The sequence below is a fragment of the Grammomys surdaster genome, unplaced genomic scaffold (assembly GCF_004785775.1).
Source record: "Grammomys surdaster isolate TR1022 unplaced genomic scaffold, NIH_TR_1.0 187, whole genome shotgun sequence".
Lineage (NCBI taxonomy): Eukaryota > Metazoa > Chordata > Mammalia > Rodentia > Muridae > Grammomys > Grammomys surdaster.
In genome coordinates, this window is record NW_021604632.1 from 5,314,423 (window position 1) to 5,335,676 (window position 21,254).

The following is a 21,254-nucleotide window of genomic DNA, read 5'->3' on the forward strand; positions in this document are numbered from 1 at the left end:
TTAAAATCTTTTTGGTGGCAGAGGGAATTGCTGCATGCAAATTTGAGTCCACACAGACCTGGCTGAAAGTGCAGATCAGGAAGGGAAGCTGAAGCACAGAGGGAGGGGTTTTGTTTTGTTTTGTTTTGCCAAAAATACATAAAAAAATAAAAAGGAAGGCATTGATTTGGAAAGAAAAATTGTCTGGCTCAGAGAAAAGCTAAGGTGTTGGCATGATTGAACTCCTTTGTTTATGTATTGGGCTTGAGGTCAGTAGGAAGAAAGCTAACCAGGAGGCTGGTGGGGAGAAAACTGTCTTTAGGCACTCCTGTGTCTCCAGGAGTAAAAGTACATACAGATCATGTGGAGGCTGAGGAGCAAATGAAAAGTAAATCCACTGTGGCTAAGCTCCTTCCAGGAAAAGTCAGTTAGCCATCTCTGGAGAGAACATAACGATGGAGCGAGCTTCTCTAGACCCCTGGAGAAGACCATGGAAGGGCTGAACATTCCCAGAAAAAGAGTTAAAATGAATAGATCTGAGGTGAGAGATTAAAAAGCACCTCAAACAAATCTGGGGATGAAACAGTGGCTAGATTGAATAAATATCCAATGATAATATCTACAGAAGTAGCCATTTTAGCTGTGAAGTCGTTCCTTCCCAGAAACCATTACTTCAGTTCCTCAGCCTTCCCTTTTGCAAGATCCCGGTGTCTGGAGAAGCAAAGGTGAGGGAGACATCTGAAGCCCTTCTCCATTAACTATGAAGTAACCCTGCTGCTGGGCACCATGAGGTGTCACGAATGCCACTGCACTGGTCTGATTTCAGACCAAACCTAGGGAGACAATAGGGTGCTGGGCAGCCTTCGCACCCCTCTTCCTGTGGACTTAAATACAAAGCTCTAGTGGAAGGATATGTGGCACCCACATTTGCCAGGACCCAGATTTATACTGTAAACCTGAATGACCTAGCTGTCACCTTGGCATAAGCCCGGATGTTTATGGTTGTGGAGGGCCTGACTCTGAAGCCAGATTCTGAGTTCTTCCACTCTTCTGTTAGAGCCAATGGGTGCATTGTCTGTATGGAACAGTGATGGCACTAGAAATAGCTAGAAGCCACAGCTCCCTGGAAGACACTGGTTCTGCATTCATGTTGGACCCAGTGAATGTATGTTTAACTGGGGTGTAACTGGTCTGGTGGGAACAAGGTTATTCTAAAGAGACACTTGTGTCCTCCTTTTGGCCGTTAGACTATCGAAACAGTAGTTTCCAAGATATTGGAGTCCATTTCCCCGTCAGCTCCTGGAATCTCAAGCTGGAGAAGGAGAAAGCTCTTTTTGCCTGGGAAGAGATCTTACCTGGTTCCAACAATTGGTCAGATTACCTCTGAGGAGAGGCTAGAGCTGAGATCGTGATGATGAATGGGCTCATATCCAGACCAGAATTGCTCTACTTAAACCAAATCTCATGTCAGGACCCCAAGAAGACTGGGAGCAGGGGCCACTGGATATTTTTGTTCCTCTTTCTGTGGTGCAAGTTTGTCTCTCTACTTGGCTTATTGAGGACTGGCTAGCAGAGTCTCCAACCTTAGGGATACCAGTGACCTGAGCAATTTGAATTTCTTTGCCCAACCTATTTGCATCTGATTCTGTGGTCTTAAAAGCTTGTTCCCTATAGGCCCAGTTTTGCATGTGGTTCCCTGGCATTCCCTATCACTGTCCTTGGGCAGAGAACCCTAGGTGACGTATCAGTGGCTATCTGAAAGGTGGTGGATGTTTGGCTGTGTGTGCTGACAGCCGTGCACCTTACCTTGATGGCAGAAAAGCCCTGGGCACGGATGGTGCCACTGTTGGGAGAGATGGTGAATTCTTTGGGTTTCGTTGTGGATATTTCTGTATTAACCCAGGACCGTCGTTTGCTGTCTGACTCCTGAGAGTAACTTGGGATACTATTCATGCCTTCGCCATCACCGCGGACACGCAGTTTGAAGGTCATGGGGACCAAAGATGTATTATTGAGGGAACATATCAAAGTATGGGGAAATCCTGGAAAACAAAGTTTGAGGTGAGAAAGACTTCTTTCCCCCAGTAGCCTCCCTTGGCCAACAAATCTCCTCTAGCAATGACTTAGGATTGCGTATGTAATTTATTACTATGTCTCATAACCTTCTAACTTGTCTTAAGTATATATATGTGTGTATGTATGTACATACATATGTATGTATGCATGAATATATGTGTGTATGTGTATGTATGCATGTGTATGTATGCATGTGTATGTATGTGTGTGTATTGATTGTTTGATTGTATGTGGGGGGTGTATGTGTACAGGTCAGAGGTCAATATCAGGTGTCTTCCTTTTTACACTTTAGTTTTTTGACTCAGGGTCTCTCTCCGAGCCTGGGGTTTCCTGGTTTGGTGAGACTGGCTGTCCAGCAAAGTTCAAGGATCCTCTTGTCTCTCCCTCTCCAAATTTAATATTGTAAGTATGCCCCACTGCATCCAGATAGTTCACGTGGGCTGATCAATCTCTGGGAGATCAATCTCAGGTTCCATTGCTCTCCTGGCACTTCAGTGTCTCAGCTGCATCCCCAGACCATCTTTAAAACTTTTTTTTAATGTATGTACAAACTAATGGGTTCACTGTGACATCTTTATCTCCACAGATGTGTGTCTCATCGCCATTCCCTGTTAGCTCTTTAAATTCTCAGTCATACATCAGGACATATACTTCATCCATTCCTGAATTAACTAAAGAATATTTATCACGCATTTAGTCATGCAGGTTAAACAGTAATATAAAACAAGGCCCTCGGTTGTCATCCAGGCCCATCTAAAGAGGCAGCCTCGACTGTTGGTTATGGTGAGTTGTCTTGTAGAAGTGTATTCTGCCTTTAATCTCTGAGTCAAATGCAGATTTTTAAAATATAGGGTCATACTCAGTCTTGTTTGCCAATGCATGAAAGGAGAAGCCTACATACCTTTGTCTGCTGTTTGATCTAGAACATGCCAAGAGGTGACAAATTTGTACTGTTTCTTTCTGAGAACCATGCTCCCAGGACTCGTGACATAGGATATGATAATAGACCCTCCCAGGAAAGACTCGGTGACCTGAGTTAGGACCAGCCAGAGATTAAGACTAATTCACCACCCCCTAGTCTCGTGTCAGGTTATATTCAGCCTGTTGGCTTCTGTTTGGTGAGACTCACATCCCTTTTGTAAGAGATGTAGGTCTCCTTTGCTGGGAAAGCAATAAATAGACGCTTGGCTGGATTTCCTGGGTGGCTGTTAAGTTGCTGTCACTTTTAGATCAAGAATAACCACAGGATAATTGACAAGCTTCTTCTAGATACAGCATCAAGTTTTCTGCCTCAAACCACCTTCTCTTAGAAACCCCAGAGAAACTGGTGGAGGCTCATCTTCATAATCATGTAATTGCTATGTTGGAGTCTTCATATATTGCCCAATAATGACTCTGAACACTACTTACCTTACCTCGCCATTATGAGTTAGATGGTCTACTAATATAGGCTCTTAAGAAAAGTGGATTCCATAGTCACATGGTCCTCCAAACAACTGCCCAGACCAATTCCCTTAGCCAGAAAATGTTCACAGAATAAAACTCATTAAACTTACTCAAAAACAGTTCCTCATACTAGTGCCTGAGCTGCCCCCTACCCTTCACAGAGGCTCAGGAGGGGTTGCTGGCTTGTTAAAGATGGAATGGTTGCTGGTATGAATGCTATGCCTAGCCTTCTGCCCCCCCCCATTCCATCTCCAGTCTGTTCTATCTACAGTCCTACCTGAATGAAAGTATATTACAGTTCTCAACATCTGTATCCTTTCCAGTTAGCATCTGTAGGTTAGGATACTTAATTAACAACAATTGGACAGAATGATCAGGGATTCGCTGAGGCAGTTTATACTTCTTCCTATACTCAAACGCTGACTTGAAGGACAGCATTCTCAAAAGATTTAATCCTCCTTCAACATTGATATTTTTATCTGACCCCAAAAAGCCCATTAAGAAATTCATTCTAAAAACAAAAGAAAATAAAACAAACAAACAAACAACAAAACCCAGCACTTTCTTGGGGCTAAGATGGCAAGATGGCTCAGTGGTTAAGATCACCAACTACTTTTGCCAGGACCCAAGTTTGATTTCTAGCAAACAAAAGGCAGCTCACAATCATCTGTAACTTCAGGTCCAGGGGATATGACATCCTCTTCTGGCCTTTACTGCACACTGCATGCACATGGTATGCTTACATACATGCAGGCAAAACACCTATAACACATAAAATAAAAATAAATAAATCTGAATAAAGATGTCTGTTTGTCTGTCTGGATCTCTCTGTTGCCGGGACTGGGATCCAGGGCCTTGAGGATGCAAGTATTCTACCACTGCGCAGAATCTTCACTCATAAGACTTCTTGAAGAAACAAGAAGCTATAGATCACAAGACCACATGGAAGCAGCAACGGAGTCTTCAAAACATTGATGTGTGGGGGGCACAAGTTCATTACTAAACAGCGGGCCCCCTAATGAAGACGCTACACCGATTCAGTAATGTGCATGACCAATAATTAAATGACATTGGAGAGACTTCTGGAAGTTTGTGGTAGGTTTTAGATGAGAGAATCCCAGTGTTTCTAGGAAGCTAAGAATCTTCATGAAGCAGAGGGAAATACGTGGGTAGGTTGTTTTGCAAATGTAGTTACTCAGAGAAAGCATTCAGAATACAGGAGATATATAATCTGGGGAAAGTTTATATATACCTAGATCATGTACTTTATACAGTACAATGCATGTGGTGGTCATCATATAGTATTTTCTGAACAATTAAAATTCTCCTATCACCAGATGCAAAGCAACTGACAAACACATTACAAATAGGTTTTTGCCTAAAGAACTATTTTCCCCCACAGTGGGTGGTTCCATTCAACCTGAAGCAAGACAAAGAGGAAACAGCGAGACGGACTGTGAAGAATAGAGATATGCAGTTAAACACACATTTCACAATCTGGACTTTTCCTATTATCACCTTCTAGGTAGAAGGGCTAATTAATTTCAAATCAAAACAAATTAACCTACTAAATACACTTTAAATTCTCTTTCTCAAGTGAAATTCTATACTAAGGAATACGATTTGGCTACATAGGCTAGGACACAGAAAGATCATAAATGCTATGAGCTTCTTTTTGTAATCATCCAAGGACCAAATTTTGCCACACTGGGGCGAGATCCCAGTTGAAAGCAGCTCCCAAAACAAACAGCAGTTTCGTCAATACTTCGTGATGTTGGCAAATCATTTGGCAGTCTCAGGGTTCTGCTTTTGATTATCTAAACTGACTGCACCTCTGGGAAGGATTGCTGGCTTCAAGCACAACACTGCATGCCCTGGACCTAGCAGTGAAAAGCCACAAGAAACAAACAAGGAAGATACTGTTTGCTGCTGCTGCTACTGCTGCTGCTGCTGTTGCTGCTGCTGCTTCTGCTGCTCCTACTGCTGCTGCTGCTGCTGCTTTGGTTGGCGTTTTTATCAGTTGATAAATACAGACAGGGAGAAATGGGACAGACATCAGGTGAGATGACAACACAGATGGAACATCCTTCAACCTGGAGCAATAGAACCCTGGAGTCGAACCACATGGCCTCAGTTCAACCCCAGAGCATCTCTCTAAGGAGTGTGCTGTGCAGCCAGATGAGCAAATCAGAATTTGCATTTAGATAAAGGACAGGTCTGGGAGTTTTGTGTGCACTGATAGAGTTCTTGCCTGATATACACAAAACCATGGGTTTGATAACCAGCACTGTCAGAAAGCAAAACAAAATCACCAACTTGTCACTACTATGACCATGGCCTCCCAATCCCAAGTACGAAGAGGACAGAATGTCCAGACAGTGAAATGATACATGAGGTTGCGGGTGTCGATGGCTGGAAAAAGAGTGACAGCCATAGCTTTGCAGCACTTAGTGCCCAGGACCTAATACCGCCAAAAATGACTTTGATGCAGAGGAAGGGATCCTCTTGACTAGCTATTAGAAATGGTAAGCGAGCTGCTTTGTAAACCTTCCTTCTCCTGAGTAGAGACCAAGAAATACTGTATCCAATTTCTAAACTTAAAATGGGGGAATGGCTTAGTTGGTGTGTTAGTTAGCATTCGAATGCTGTGGCAAACACCATGGCCAAAAGCAGTGTGGGGAGGACAGGGTTTATTTGGCTTACACGTCCAGGTAACAGCCCATCATGGAAGGAGGTCAGGGCAAGAACTCAAGGGGGAACCTGGAGGCAGGCACTGAAGCAGAGAGCATGGTAGGATGCTTCTTACTGGACTGGTTTGCTCTCCTTGGCTTGCTCAGCCTGTTCTTTTATAAACCCAGGGTCATCTTCCCAGGGGTTGGCACCAATGGGCTCTCCAAAGCCAATAATTAACTGAGAAAAAAATGCCCCAGGGGCTTGCCTACAGGCCAATCTGATGGAAACATTTTTCTCAATTAAAGTTCCCTTTTCCAAGATGACCTCAACTTGTGTCAAGTTAATATAAAATTAGCCAGAATGCTTTGCAAGCATGAGGATCTGAGCATGATCCCTGGCACTTACATGGAAAGACAGGTGTGGTGGCATGTACTTGTAGTCCCAAATGCTGGGGAGACAGGGTCAGGAGGGTCTATTCGGAGACACTATGACCACAGCAACTCTTATAAAGGAAAACATTAAATTGAGGAGGGTTTATAATTCAGAGATTTAGTCCATTATTGTCATGATGGGAAGCATGGTGGTGTGTAGGCAGACATGGTGCTGGAGAAGAAGCTAGGAGTTCTACATCTGGATTCACAGGCAGTAGGAAGAGAATATGATCCATTAGGCTTAGCTTAAGTTTCTGTGACCTCAGAGCCTACCCCCATGAGACAAACTTCCTCCAACAAAGCCAAACCTACTATAAGAAGGCTATGCCTCCTAATAGTGCCACTCCCTACGGACCAAGCATTCAAACACACAAGTCTCTGTGGGCCATTCCTATTCAAAACACAACACTGGGGCTCACTGGCCAGCAGCCTAGTCTAATTGTTGAGCTCCAGACCAATGGAGGAGATGACAAGGAGGATGATGGTATTTTTAGGAGTGACACTCAAGATTATCCTCCAGATTCTGTTGCAGGATATTTGATCATACCATGAATCCCAAGGTTGTGTTACTTGCTGAAAAAGAAAAAACCTTGTTCTAGTTGTGGTGTGGCTCCGCCTTTAGCACACACCTTTAATCCCTCTGGCTGGAATACAGACACACCCTTAGTACACATCTTTAATCCCAAACAATGAAGGTGAAGCTAAATGTGTAGAAGGAAGCACCCATGTTTGAAAGTGATGTCTAATTGAGTGGCAGACAAAGTGACAAATCAGAAAAAGATTTGACAAAATAGGGAAGCTACTTAAGAGCACAGTGTGAAGAGAGAGGGGGAGGGAGGGAGGGAAGGAGACAGTTTTACCAGGACAGTTGTACAGAGACAGGTTGAAGAGAGAACGAGGTAGACACAAGTGAAGACAGAGCGAGCCACAGAATGAGGAGCAAGAAGACTAGAACAGATTGCTAGAGTTAATTTAAAGCCAATTCAGTGAGAAGCCAAGAGAGAAGCCAGATTGAATCAGTCAGTTTAGAGAAGAGTTGGGGCCAGAACAACTGAGTTGGACAACTCTGAAGCCAGAGTTCAGAAAGAGCTAGAAAGGGTGAGCTTATTCAGCAGTAAGTCCCAGAGGCTGAAAACATTCTAGGCCTAGATTAGCTTGTACAGAGGCTAGAAGCTTCCAGGAGTAGGCCTAGCTTAGCAGACAGCTGCAACAAGCCTTGGAGACGACATTTACAACAGGCAAATAGAAAGTACGATTACAAGATTCCACATGTGTACACACACACACACACACACACACACACACACAAAGAAAGAAAGAAAAAAGAAAACGTTACTCACCATAGGAAACATTCCCAAAGTGCAGAGCAGGGACATTGAAGTGGAATGTTGGTCCAATTACACAGCCTCTGGAAGTCAGACACAAATTGGGGAAATAGGGAATGAGTCGAGGTAATGGTCAGAACCGGGAAGGGAACACACACACAATGAACAAATCTTGGTGTGAGGTCAGTGGCAGAGTCTAAGGGGCCATAATACGACAAGCCATTACAGTAGCCATTGTAGTCATTTTTCAGAGTGTGTGTAGTATATCTTGGTGGGCTCAGGGCCTGTGTGCAAGAGTTCGCATGAGAGTATGGAACCCTAGCACCTTTATGAAGCTGAGCAAGCATGGGGGGTCACTTGTAATATCAGCACTCAGGAGGCGGAGATAGGGAGTCTTTGGGGCATGACTGTTCAGACTAACTAGAGTAGTCTTCAGGTTCAGTGAGAGACATGACTCATCAAATAAAGCAGAGGGTGATTGAGGAACACACTGACTGTCTCGTTGGGCCTCCACATATGTGTGCTCATGTGTGTCCACACACATGGGAACATGAATACATACACTTGCTTACCACACACTCATACACAAAAAAGGTTTCCAGGTCTCAAACTCTATGTTTTATTAAATGACTATGCTTAGTATATATAACCAGTGGCCATGGAATAGGCAGCCATTTCACCAAACTAATGCTTCAAAATATAGTTAACTTGGATGAATCATATACTCTGTAATCAACTCATCGAGAAACAGAAATTGGGAGAGATGGCTCAGGGGTTAGGAGCATGTACTGACTGCTCTTGCAGAGGACTGGGATCTAGCTCCCAGCACCCACATAAGTCTATAACTTCAGGCCCAGGGAATCGTATGCCTTCTTCAGACTTCTGGGCATTTTTACTCATATGTGCACAGGTCCCTCCCCATCACAAATACACATAATTAAAGATAAAATAAATAGTTAAGAAATACATAAAACGCATACTGGGTTTTTGAAAATGTCCTCCTTGTGAGCTAGCTTTTGTAGTGTTGGAAAGTGCTATGCAGGCCACTAGGAAGAAAAATTATCAGTCTTACTCAACAGTGAATCCTGTATACAAAAACCCCTAACCTGACAAGCAAGATATGCTCACTGGTACAGTGGTGGCATGACTGTTAGGGAGGTAACCAATGAGTTTTGGGTTGGATTTTAAGCTAGTTCCACAGGATAAAATTCATATCTGGTACTGTGAACTTGGTAAAAAAAAAAATCTCATGGTTGGAGAGGTCCTAGGCCATAGGTAGGAACCAGCTATTGTTGTTTTACGAAATAGAGATGTTGTAAAACTACCTTCCAAATACTCTACTTAAATACTAATACTTACACCCATAGATTAGTGCTGCACCAACACTGGACAGAGAGAAGGGGTAGCCTTGAGAAGTTGCAAAAGCTTGGGGAATGGATTCCTTCCTGGGGCTTCCAGAAAGACTCGTAGGTCTACCATCACCTTGAATTTGACTCAGTTAAGACCAGTGTTGAGCTTCTAATCTATTGATCTCTAAAATAATAAATCTATATTGTTTTAATCTACTAAATTTGTGGTAATCGTTTACAACAGCCAAAGAACGCTTCCATGGCGGGCATTCTTGTTTACTGGTTAAGCAGTAATCATTGTTCTCTATAATCAATATCTTTTAAAATGACAGCAAAGGTAAGGGCTGAATGATTTTTCCATATACGTGGCGAAGTTTTAAATGTTCGAGACACACAGAGACCTGTTATGCCCCATGCACCACGCTGGAGCCTTAGCATTACAGGTGGCTGCTGCAGAAGTGGCTCTAATGGGCTGAGGCTTCTGTGGAGAAGTGGAGGGTGACCACAGCCAAGACTCAACGTGACAAGCTGCAAGTCTAAAATCTGCTCTCACGACCGTCTCATGCCGATGATTTCCAAAAGCCTGTCTGGTACTCAGCAGGCTGTGGGGATCCAACTGAGAGTGAAGGCAAAGAGGCTCACGACTTATCTACTTGAGTTGGAAAAGACAGTTTTTGGGGCCAGAGTAACAAGTAGATCAAAAAGTCTATGAAATCAGCAGGGATAAAAGGAAGTAGGAAAAGAGCAGGGGGAACTGCATAAAGTCGTCGTTTAATCAGTGCAGAAGCTGAAAGGCATGGAGATAAATCACCGGCAATCAAAGGCTCTGGTCACCGAGAGAACTGTGACTAAACGATGCCACCTGGATGTGGATGTGGCCACATGAATTCTAACAGGATATTACCCAGCCATCCAGCAATGTGATAACCTGCTAATGGGATCATTTCAAAGACTAAGACTGATTGGATTAGCATGCAAGGGAGAGACAATTTAAATTGCCAAGCTCATCCACGCAATAGCTAAAACTTTATAAAATTACATATGCCAGAAAACAGAGAGAAAGAGAGAGAGAGAGAGAGAGAGAGAGAGCGAGCGAGCAAGATTGCTCACTGGGATATGATTGAAAGACACTTCAGTTTCATATCATAGCTTATCCAATCACTAAAAATATTGTGTCATGTAATTAAAAGATCATTAGAAACAGCAAACATGTATTTGTTCTCTTATAAGGTATTCCAGTCCAAAATACGTAGAGTCCAGAACAGGGCACCTGACAATAAAAGAAGAAGAAAAATTCTAGAATTCACACTATTAACTTCATAGGTATTTCTTCAGACAGAGACCTTACGAAAGGCTTTATCCACCCAAGTAATGTGTGAAGCCGTAATAACAACACAGGGCTGGAAACATAATCTTGTGTGCATTATTTTCCTCTAACTAGACGTTTGCTTGTGGTCCCAGTGGCTCCTGGGTTTCCTGAATCACTGTGCATAGTTTAAAGTGCTAGAATACTTTCAAACACATGCGTCATTCAGCGAGAGGAGGTGAAGTGGCAAGGAAAGCTATGTAGGAGTTTTTTCCTCTCTTAGTGACTTGTAATCTGTTTAGGGACAAAGCCCCAAGCCTTCTTTGCACAACTGAGTTTTCCTTTTCATTGAGAGAAATCAAAATAAACATTAAACAGACAGTGGAGTGGAGAGCTTAGAAACTTGGGGGAAATGGTCCAAAGGTAGGGGAGGGAGGAGGAAAAAGAGAGAAAGAGAGACAGACAGAGAGAGACTTAACTTCTGGAGAGCAATTGAGGTTTTAATCCAAGTTTGCTTATGAGACTGTGAAATCCTACTATGCATAGTAGAGAACCCCAGGTTACCTTAACTGTCTATTCACTGCTAGTGACACAAACTTCTACTTTGAGATACTGAGAAGATATTTAGGACTGCTCCCCCACCCCAGCTCCCAGGGACTAAACCACCAATTAAAGAGTACACATGGAGGGACCCATGGCTCCAGCTGCATATGTGGCAGAGGATTGCCTTATCTGTCATCAGTGGGTGGACAGGCCCTTGGTCCTGTGAAGGATCAATCCCCCAGCATATAGGAATGCTAGAGTGGTGAGGTGGGAGTGGGAGGGTGGGGGAGTTCTCTCATAGAAGCAGGGGTAGGAGGTAGGAGGATAGTGGAGGGGAAATTGGGAAGGCGGATAATATTTGAAATATAAAATTTCATGAATAGATGTATCGTATTTTGCTTATCTTTGCCCAGTATGAATGATGATGTTATAAACATCATTCATGTACATATGCTGATAGAATTGTCGGGCCAATGTTCATTTATTTCAGGTGAGGACAGGACTATTATTTATACTGGCTGCAATGTCTTATGTTTCCATCTGTATTCATTTGTTCTCCCGTTGCCGTGACACGTGACACAATATCTGTGCGAAGAGCAACTTAAAAAAGGGGGAGGGTTATTTTGGCTCACAGTTTAAGGCCACAGTCCGCCATGGTGGGGAAGGCATGACAGCAGGGACACATTACATCTGCAGTTAAGGATCTTTCTCCATCTCACTCAGCCTGAGATCCCAGCCCAGTTAGACTGGGTCTTCTCACCTAAATAAATGCAATCGAGAAACTCTACCACAGACAAGTCCAGAGGTTTTTCTCTTAGGTAATTCTAGGTCCTGTCAAGTTGATTGTCAACACTAACCATCATGCCACCGTCACATGCACACTCTAATGGTCCAAATTCTCACCAATGTTCATTTTCCATTCTGTTGCCTATGGCCAACTACACGATGGTGTGGTGGATTTTCTTGATACACATCTCCCTAGCTGTGATTTGCTCAGACCTCCATCTTTTTTGAGATAAAAGCTCGGTGTAGTTCTAAATTTCATTATTTATCTTCTTCTCATTCATTGTATCTGTACATATTGGTTAGAAGTCCCTTATTAGATTCGTGAATTGCAAATACAGTCTCCCACTCAGCTTGGTAGCGCACTTTGAAGCACAAAGCTTCTTACGTTTTGTTGAAGACTACTTTATTTATTTATTTGCCTTTGCTTGCTTTGTGCTTAGGTGTCTTGTCTGAGACACCACTGTCTAATCCAAAGCCGTGCATATTTATGTGTGCTTGCTGTGAGCAGCCTCATAGCATTGGCTCTTGAGTTTGGGTCTCTGATTTATGCTGAGGAAATTTCTGTGTATTATTATTAAGCTTTTGATCTCTTTTCCTTTTTAAATCACAGAACACTGGTGGGTTTTGGCAAATGCCCTTCTGTATGTGCTCAGATAATTATTTGGATTTCTCTTTTATTTTGTGATAGTATACGTTACTAATGTTATGTCATGCTGGCTTATTTTCCTATGTGACCCAGCCTTGACTTTCTGGGGTAAAATCTATCTGATCCTGGTGTTTCATCTTTTTATAGGTTGGTTTGGTGGTTTATTGTTAAGGATTATTGTTGTCTACATTCATAAAGGCTATCCTTTGTCTTAAACTCACAAAAGAGTAGATCTGTAAGCATCTGCACTATGGTTTTGGGTGGAAGCATGTTGGTTTCTGGATATTGTTAGAGGGTATGATTCTTGACAACACATTTTGATATCAAGAAGTCAGAAAGTTTGACCCAAGAACTTGGAGAATTGATCTGCTGGAGATGATAAAGGACTCTCAAGGGACCAGATAGACAGCTTGCCATGAGGTGTGAGGTGTGAGTTGTGAGTTGTTATGAACATAAGAAATTGGCTGATTGCTCATGCTGTGGGAAGGTGTTCCCCCCTCCTTCTCATATGGCACAGATGCTGAAGGATGTAAATCATGGGTCAGTGTAAGTCTGCTGCACCTTCTGGGGGAGTCTGTGCTTTCAACTATTTGGAAACAACTCTAATTTTTAATCGTTTTTTAGAGATAGGGTCTCATGGAGCCCAGGTTGATGTCAATCCTGCCATGTAGCTAAAGAAGATCATGAACTAATCCTTCTGCCTCTACCTTCCAAGTACTGGGATGACAGACATGCAACACCATGCCTGAATGGATTCCTAATATTATAACAAACATAGATGATTGAAGGGGAAATTATAGATGTCTTGAGAGTGTTTCAGATAAAACTTGAGATTTTAAGAAAATCCTAATTGTGATGGGCTAAGTCCCCAGGCATGGTATGAGGTATGGCCATTTGCCCTCATTAGTTATTGGGGACTGTCTGCAACAACAACAACAACAAAACAACAACAACAACAACAACAACAACAACAGTAACCGCCACCAAAAACTGAACAGCAAATGATAGAAATTCATTTCTGTCCTTGGAAGAGTGGGCCTTGGCAATAGTTGTTTTTTTCCAAGGGCTTCTTCTGCCTTTAGCTATAGATGGTATCTCTACTTTGTGTCTTCTGTATGTTTATGCCCTAATCTTCACTTCTAACCCACTTCTATTGGATTACACTCCACCTCTATGACCTCATCTTAGCTTAATTACCTACTTAAGGATCTCATCTCCAAGAACAGTCACATTCTGAGATGCTAAGACTCAATATCTGAAAGTCTGGGATAAAAGCCTATGGGCTGATTTCGAGATTCCAAATTTCTAGTAGATGTCATGAGATCAATACTTAAAAACAAAAACAAAAACAAACCACATCATGCCTTTCTTTCCTGTGCTATCCAAGGCTCCAAGAGATACATTGATTTGTTGAAGGATAGGAACTGTTATCAGTAACCATAAGAGAGACTTTCATGTATTTAAAGAACCTCTTGTGACTGGCATCCAGAGTCAAGGTGATGTATTTTGAAGGTGTGATCTTTCTATTTGGGAGAAATTGTCTTTTTAAACTGCAGTGGTCAATATCATCCTGATGGGTTACAAAAACAGATTTTTTTTCAAAACCCAAGGACAAATTCTATTCTCTGTGACTATCAGTTACCACAAACAATGGGGAAAGCCCTCAACAGATTTCTATCATAAAACTTTAAGAGTCTGGCCTTGGCAAACAGACTAATAAGTGGTCACTTTTGCAGTGCTTGAGAGCATTATAAATAAGACAGTTTACAGACTTTCCACATGATAAAAACAAATGACAAAGGTTCAGAGAAACTGAAAATAGACAAAGCTCTTGTCAACAAGACAGGTTGATTCAGAGACTACCACAATAACTCATTTTCTCCAAACAGCTTAAAACACAGGGTGTGGTCTACACAACATCATGGGGGACATGCCCAATCTCATTTGGTCTCAGAAGCCCAGAAGGGTCTGGCCTGATTAGCACTTGGATTGGAAACCACAGAGTGTAACTAGGAGTCAATATTTAAGCCAGTGGTTCTCAACCTTCCTAATGCTGTGATCCTTTAGTAAGTACCTCATGTTATGGTGACCCGCAGCCATAAAGTTATTTCATGGCTACTTCATAACTATAGTTTTGCTACTCCTATGAATTGTGATGTAAATATTTGATATGTAGGATATCTGGTATGCCACCTTCAAAGGACTCATGACCCACAGGTTGAGAACTACTGGTTTAAATTCTTATTTGATAGGTTACAACTTACAGGAAAACCAGATGTCAAGATAGTGTATCTGCACCCATGTTACAAGGACATCTGATATGGAAAGAAACATTGGTGGACATTTAAGACATCCCACTGTGCTGAGGGTTCATATCACCAGACAATTATGAACATCTCTACTCTTTGAGGCTCTAGAAAGCAGAAGGGAAAACTCCAGACAGTTTCTACCTTAGTTACGAATGTACCTTACCTAATGGTCAGTTTCACAGGATTAGGGGACCCGTTGACATCGATCAGGAACTCTTCTTCGAAGTGCCCCAGGATGGTAGAACTGAAGGAGATCTGGACAGCTTGGACCCCACTCGGTTCAATGATGCCTTCTTTAGGATTGAAAACAAAGCAGGCCCCCAAGGCTGAAGTTGGAGGGATGACATTGAAGAGGGCATCGATGCTGCCTTTGTTGGATAGGATCGCCTGTAAATTGGGCAAAGTCAAACATGGTCAGGTCCAGGGAACTGAGGTCAGTTTTCATGTAAATACATGAAAGTAACCACAAAAAGGTAGACCATTCTTTCACGTGCATGAAGAAACTACGGTTAAGTGTAGGCTGTAAAAGAAGAAAGCAAGTCAGAATGGAGCAGCACCAACTGCCTGAGCCTGTGCCTGTCATGGAGCTCGGAGACTGCAAATCAAATGTCACTGGGGACTCTAGATGATGAGGGTACCTTCTGCAGAGCTGTAAGAGTTCATCTTCCTGGGATGTGTTCATCTCAAACACCATTGGATGGGTGGCTATTTGGGGATTCTTATGCAAGCAATCATTTTACTACAGATGCTTTATTCCTGTATGCTAATGTCCTGGTACCATGCTATTGCCCATATCTGATTGCACCATAGCTCTGAGTGTGCATGTGAGGAGCTCACGCCTGGTGTGCAGAGTCCTCCAGAGCTGGCCTTCGTTTGCTGTTCCCACCCACGCCTCACCAGTAGTGTGTATGAACCTATACTACAGTCACACTGTTCTATTCTGGGCCTGCAAAGATGTTCTTTGTCCCTTGACAATTCTGCCTTTACACCCAAAGGGTGACTAGCTTCCTCTCTTGATGTATAGGAACATCCCTTAATCTACACCCGAGACACTGGAGGTTCATCAAAGCGAGTTAGTTATCCTTCCTCTTTATACCACATGGAGTCTGGTCATAATTCTATCTATGGATGGAGACTCTTAGAATACCTCTTAAATGTTCTCTATAAGCAAGCAAAGAGGTGCACACACACGAGGAGGCTTAGGTTAAGTGAAAACTGAGAAGTGTCCAAAGACATTCAGAAACTTAGTAGGAAAACGTGAGGTACCCAAGGGGTGTGATGAGGAATGCTGGAACATGCTGGAAGCTAAGGAATGAGTTCTATAAACGTGAAATATGAACAGAGGTCAGCAGAAGGGGCTCTAGGAAATGAGCTCTGAGTCTTCTGTATAATGAGAAGTCACCCTGACCTTGAAGAGAGTGATTGTGATGGGGTGTGGTTACAGAACCAGAGGACAAATGTCCAGGGAGGGAGAGGCGAAGACGAGGCATAGTTGGCTATCTCCTGCTTTGGGTGCTGAAGGGTGAGGATGGGGTTGGCAGGAGGATGGGGTGTCTTAGAGGAGGGGAGTGTATGCAGTAATGTGAACCCAGCACCCTGTCTAGAGGAAGCCCCCACCACACCCCACGGCTCCTGTTGTTTTGTCAGGACAGTGCGATAGGTGGCCAAGGAGATCAGCTGTGGTTACAGGCTGAGGAGACTAAGCTCTGAGGCTCAGACTGCTCTGGACAGAAAACTGTGTCCTCCACAGAGGAACATAACTGCTTCTGCCAACGGCAGATAACCAGTGCAGCAAAACAAAACCATAAATAAGGTTGCTCACTGCCTGGCTCACCGTTTTATGTCTATTTCCAAACTTCCCCGTTCTAAGGTTCCCGGTAGTCCGAATCGTGCTTCCATCTTTTTCTCTTTTAAAGAGACCGCATAGAAAGATGATTATTTTTGCAGTCTGAAAGCCCGTCAGGTTCAAATCCCAGATTTGCATTTGACTCCCTAGCTAAGGAATTTTAGACAAACTCCCTAATTTCTTTGGGCCCCAACTTCCCCATCTGCCCTCTTCAACTTCCTATATTGTTAGGAGAGTAAATGTATTAATTTGTGTCATTGTAAAAAATAGTACCTGGCAACAGAGTTTACAAACGAAAGTGATACTTACATCCCTGCTTCCCAGAACTGTGGGCATAGAATTTACCTGCATTCAGAGGGTAGCTCACATATGCTAGTGGTAACTTGTAGGCTGCTCTTTTAAAAGAATACGTTTATTTACTCTTTGAAATGTTCTTAGGCATATACAATATGTCTTGATTATATGAACAACTCTGAACACCACTCTCTAAAGCAGAGGTTCTCAACCTGTGGGTCATCCTTTGGAGATCGAACAACCCTTTCATAGAGCTCTACTAGGACCACTGGAGGGCTGGGGAGATGGCTCAGTGGTTAAGAGCACTGACTGCTCTCCCAGAGGTCCTGAGTTCAAATCCCAGCAACCACATGTGGCTCACCACCATCTGTAATGGGATCTGATGCCCTCTTCTGGTGTGTCTGAAGAGAGGGACAGTGTACTCATATGAGATAAATAAATCTTTAAAAAAACCATTGGAAAACACAGATATTTACATTATGATTCATAACAGTATAAAAATAGAAAGAAAAATATTTTCTTGGGTGGGGGGTGGGGGCCACCACAACATGAGGAACTGTATTTAAGGGTCGCAGCACTAGGAAGGTTGAGGACCGCTGCTCTAAGCATTCATGGCCCTTTGCTGTTCTCTCTAGACACAAGTACAAACCCCTTTTGTCTGTTGCTTTATTGTTATTTGAGTAACATGGCTATCTTTCCCTGGTTTTCTGAACAGTGACAGTCTCTCTCTCTCTCTCTCTCTCTCTCTCTCTCGTGTGTGTGTGTGTGTGTGTGTGTGTGTGTGTGTGTGTGTGCGCGCGCGCGCGCGCTTTCCTGTGGGTATGTACCTGTGTATGCAGATGCATGCATGTCTGTGTGCCTGTGCATGTGGAGGCCAGAGATCACATCCAGTGCCCTCCTTAACTAGTCCCCACCTTATTCATTGACATAGAGTCTCTCACTAAGCCTGGCGCTCACTGACTGAGTAAGACTAGCTGGCTCGCCCAGGGATCTTCCTCTCTCCATCTCTTTAGCACTAGGATTACAGAGAAGTGCCACCGTGCCCGGGGTTTTACATGGGTACCAGGGATCTGACCTCAGTTCCTCATGCTTGCCTAGCAAGCATTTTACTGACAGAGGCATCTCCCAGCCCGTCCTCTACCTCAGAGAATATGATGTCATTCTCTTACTCCTGACAAACATCTATTACATCTATTCAGTATTTACAAATATTGAATCTAGCTGATAGTTTGGGACATGGTCCTGAGGCTCTTACCCCTGAGGTCCAACTCTTGGGAGAGGGGATCACTTCTAATTGAACCTCCTGTTGGTTTGCCCCTGGATTGCACTAGAGAATTCTGCATACTCTTGGGTATCATTTTTTTTTCCTTATGCATCCGCTGAGCTCAGCGGGGACTAAGGTCGGTAGCTAGTCATTCAAATTTCTCAAGGAGGTAATATAATAAATTAGGAGACTCAGTGGACCGTCAGTGTTGAAGATTCAGCATTGAAGATGCCGAGAGTGCAAAAATCTCCCTATAGAGGTACCTCACCACCTCCCTCTGCCGAGTTCACCACTGTCCAATCTGATGCCACACCTCACCGAACACTTGGCTGGCTGGGGTTTGCTCTGCAGTTAAAATCTGGGCATGTCTATTCAATTGCTAAAAAAAAAAATTATTATACGCAGGGAAACCATAGCTATTTTGCATTGGAACTAAATGTCTTTTCCTGGTGTGGCTTCCATAAAGTACAATCTGTAAGGTGTAAGGAGAATTCATGTGGGATAAATTACACAAGCAACATCAATGAATAAGAAATATCATTTTTTCCCTCAGCTTTGGAGACTCTTCTCTCAAGAGCGCACAGCACAGAATAATGTAGACGTTAGCTGTGTATGTAGCTCTCTCGTGTTTTAATAGTATTCAGGTGGTGTGCCTATGCAGCTCATCAATCCTGACATTAACATCTGTGTGCCTTTGCTTGGCCTCATACAGCTCAGTTTGCCCGGAGAGAGTGGGAATGAGGTGCCCTGTCTCCACACCATGTACACATTTCTCCTTGTAGATGTCGTCGACTTGGTGTGGAAAGATGGGGTGCTGGGAACTGCAGGACTGAAAGACCAGTAAAACACCCCCTATTCCCAGAGGGATCGGTGACTCAGTGCCCATGATATTATCAAGCTGAGTGGCTTGGCTAAGCTTCTTATACCTATGGCCGTTGGGGTTGCCACCCACTCCTTCTATACTGCCATCAGTGACTATATTCTCTGTCCTCCCCTGTAGACCCATACAGGTAATAGAATGCGATAGTGTTATGCTATCTGCAAGACCGTCTCCTTTAAATGTCTTATATTGCATTCTTCAGAGCTCTTTCCCCTTCAGCCAGCATGCTACAGGGGAGCCTTCAGTCTTGCAGCCGTGTGCTGGATGTGAATTGAAGGCTGTGGTTCTAGACTCTGCGCTGGAGGAAAGTGTCTGCTGAACCTTCACTCCGAGCTTTAGCTATCATTAACCTAAGTAGAACCTAAGCCCCAGCTTGCTTGCCCAGAAGTGGGAGGAGCAGCTGACCCTGCTCCACAGGCTTTCTGCAAGGACTGAGTGGAGACATTAGCCAAAGTGCCATGACTTTACCAGCATTATCAAACAACTGCTTGCACTACCTCGCTAAGATACAAACATTGACAATTTAGGAGCACCCTAAAACCAAGTTTCCATGGTAGCCACTTGCATATATGTGTCATATATACGAAGGCGTGGACCAATGCTGTGTAACTATAAGTTGATCCACAGAGTGACTTTGACTCTGAAGGACCCATAAGTTCGTACTGGAAAATTCTGGTTTCTGCTTAATTGGGAAGAGAGAGCACAACACTCTCCTTCGGAAAAGTGATGATTGGATTTTAAAACACAGATCAGGAGAGAGAGGATCAAGAGGAGACCCTGAAGTGTGAAAATCGCTATCCTCATTAGGACATTCTCGAAAATGCAAAAAGCTCTCTCTCCTCTGATCTGTAGGATTTATGTTGTCCCGGAACAAGCACTAGACAGATGGGGAGCTGTATTTATGGTTTTTCCCTCTGCTGTCTACAAATTGAGAAGGATAAAGCCAATTAAATGACAGTGCCGAGGAGCTTTAGTGTTTGACAAAATAGAAGAATGGGAGAAGAAATCCCACTTTGACTAGGAGAGAGGTTAGAATTGAGGCAGAAAATGTAAAAAGGAGGCAACCGAACCAAGTTTCTATCAAATAAAAAACACATCAAAAAAAAGCAGAGGACAAAAGCCAGGTACGGTTGGAAGCCCCAGGGAGCAGTGTCGGAACCCACCTCGTAACAGTGGGCAGATCCAACGAAAACTTTGCCAATGTCCAGTAATTCGAAGTTGAAGTGAATCTTGGGCCCCATTCCTTCTCCTCTGATTCGGAGGGGCAAGCGGATCTCTCGGCCTATAAAAAGCAATTCTGACTTTATTACCCCGGACAGTGCTTTATTATCCCAAACTACCCACAGCTTATTACCAACGTAAAGCACGGAGCTTCTTAAATAACCTCCAGTACCGTTCGGTACCGAGGGAACTACGGTTTAACTAAGGTGGAGGTCATCTCTTGTCTTTAGGAAACAGTAATATCGCTGGGTTCTTACCTTTAGCGAACAGCTTACATAGCAATTTGGGCTGACATTTTATCAGGGAAAAGACAATTAAGAAAGTTAACCTCTGGGTACAGAAAGGCAAATGCTACGTGTTCTCACTCCTGTGCAGATGCTAAAGCTGGCCCCATTGCAGCTGAGGGTAGAGGAACGATTACCTGAGGTGGAGGAGGGCAGAGAGCAGGGAGGGTAGCGAGTACAGTCAGATGGGGGGGGTGTGGATACAGCTCAGCAGAAGAGGGCAAGAACAGTCAGCACAAGACCCTATGTTACATCTCCAGCATGCACCCCTCTTTCTCTCTCTCTCACAGACACATAACACACACACACACACGCACACACGCACACACGCACACACGCACACACACACACACACACACACACACACACACACGTTAGTTCTAGTGTTCCATGACACAGCAGGGAAGCCAGAATACATTGTGTATTTCAGAATGTTAGAAGACAGGATTTTGAATACTAAAACACAAATGACAAATGGCTGACACAACGGAAGGACTCATACCTTGATCTGATCATAACATTGCATTTATGTATCCAAATACATTGTGCCATACAGTTATTATATATACAGTATATGTATGTATGTATATGTATCC

The 21,254-nt window shown here is 43.4% G+C and overlaps 1 protein-coding gene across 1 annotated transcript in view; it reads right to left on the bottom strand.

Annotated features, from left to right (window-relative positions):
* The window catches only part of Hydin (HYDIN axonemal central pair apparatus protein), a 342,846-nt gene that overhangs the window by 202,132 nt on the left and 119,460 nt on the right, over positions 1–21,254 (bottom strand). Inside the window, exons 9-12 of the mRNA XM_028768759.1 lie at positions 20,317–20,435; positions 15,033–15,256; positions 7,946–8,013; positions 1,786–2,021 (exon numbers count right to left, since the gene is read on the bottom strand). Coding sequence (XP_028624592.1) covers positions 1,786–2,021; positions 7,946–8,013; positions 15,033–15,256; positions 20,317–20,435 — 647 coding nt within the window. The remainder of the gene's footprint in view (positions 1–1,785; positions 2,022–7,945; positions 8,014–15,032; positions 15,257–20,316; positions 20,436–21,254) is intronic.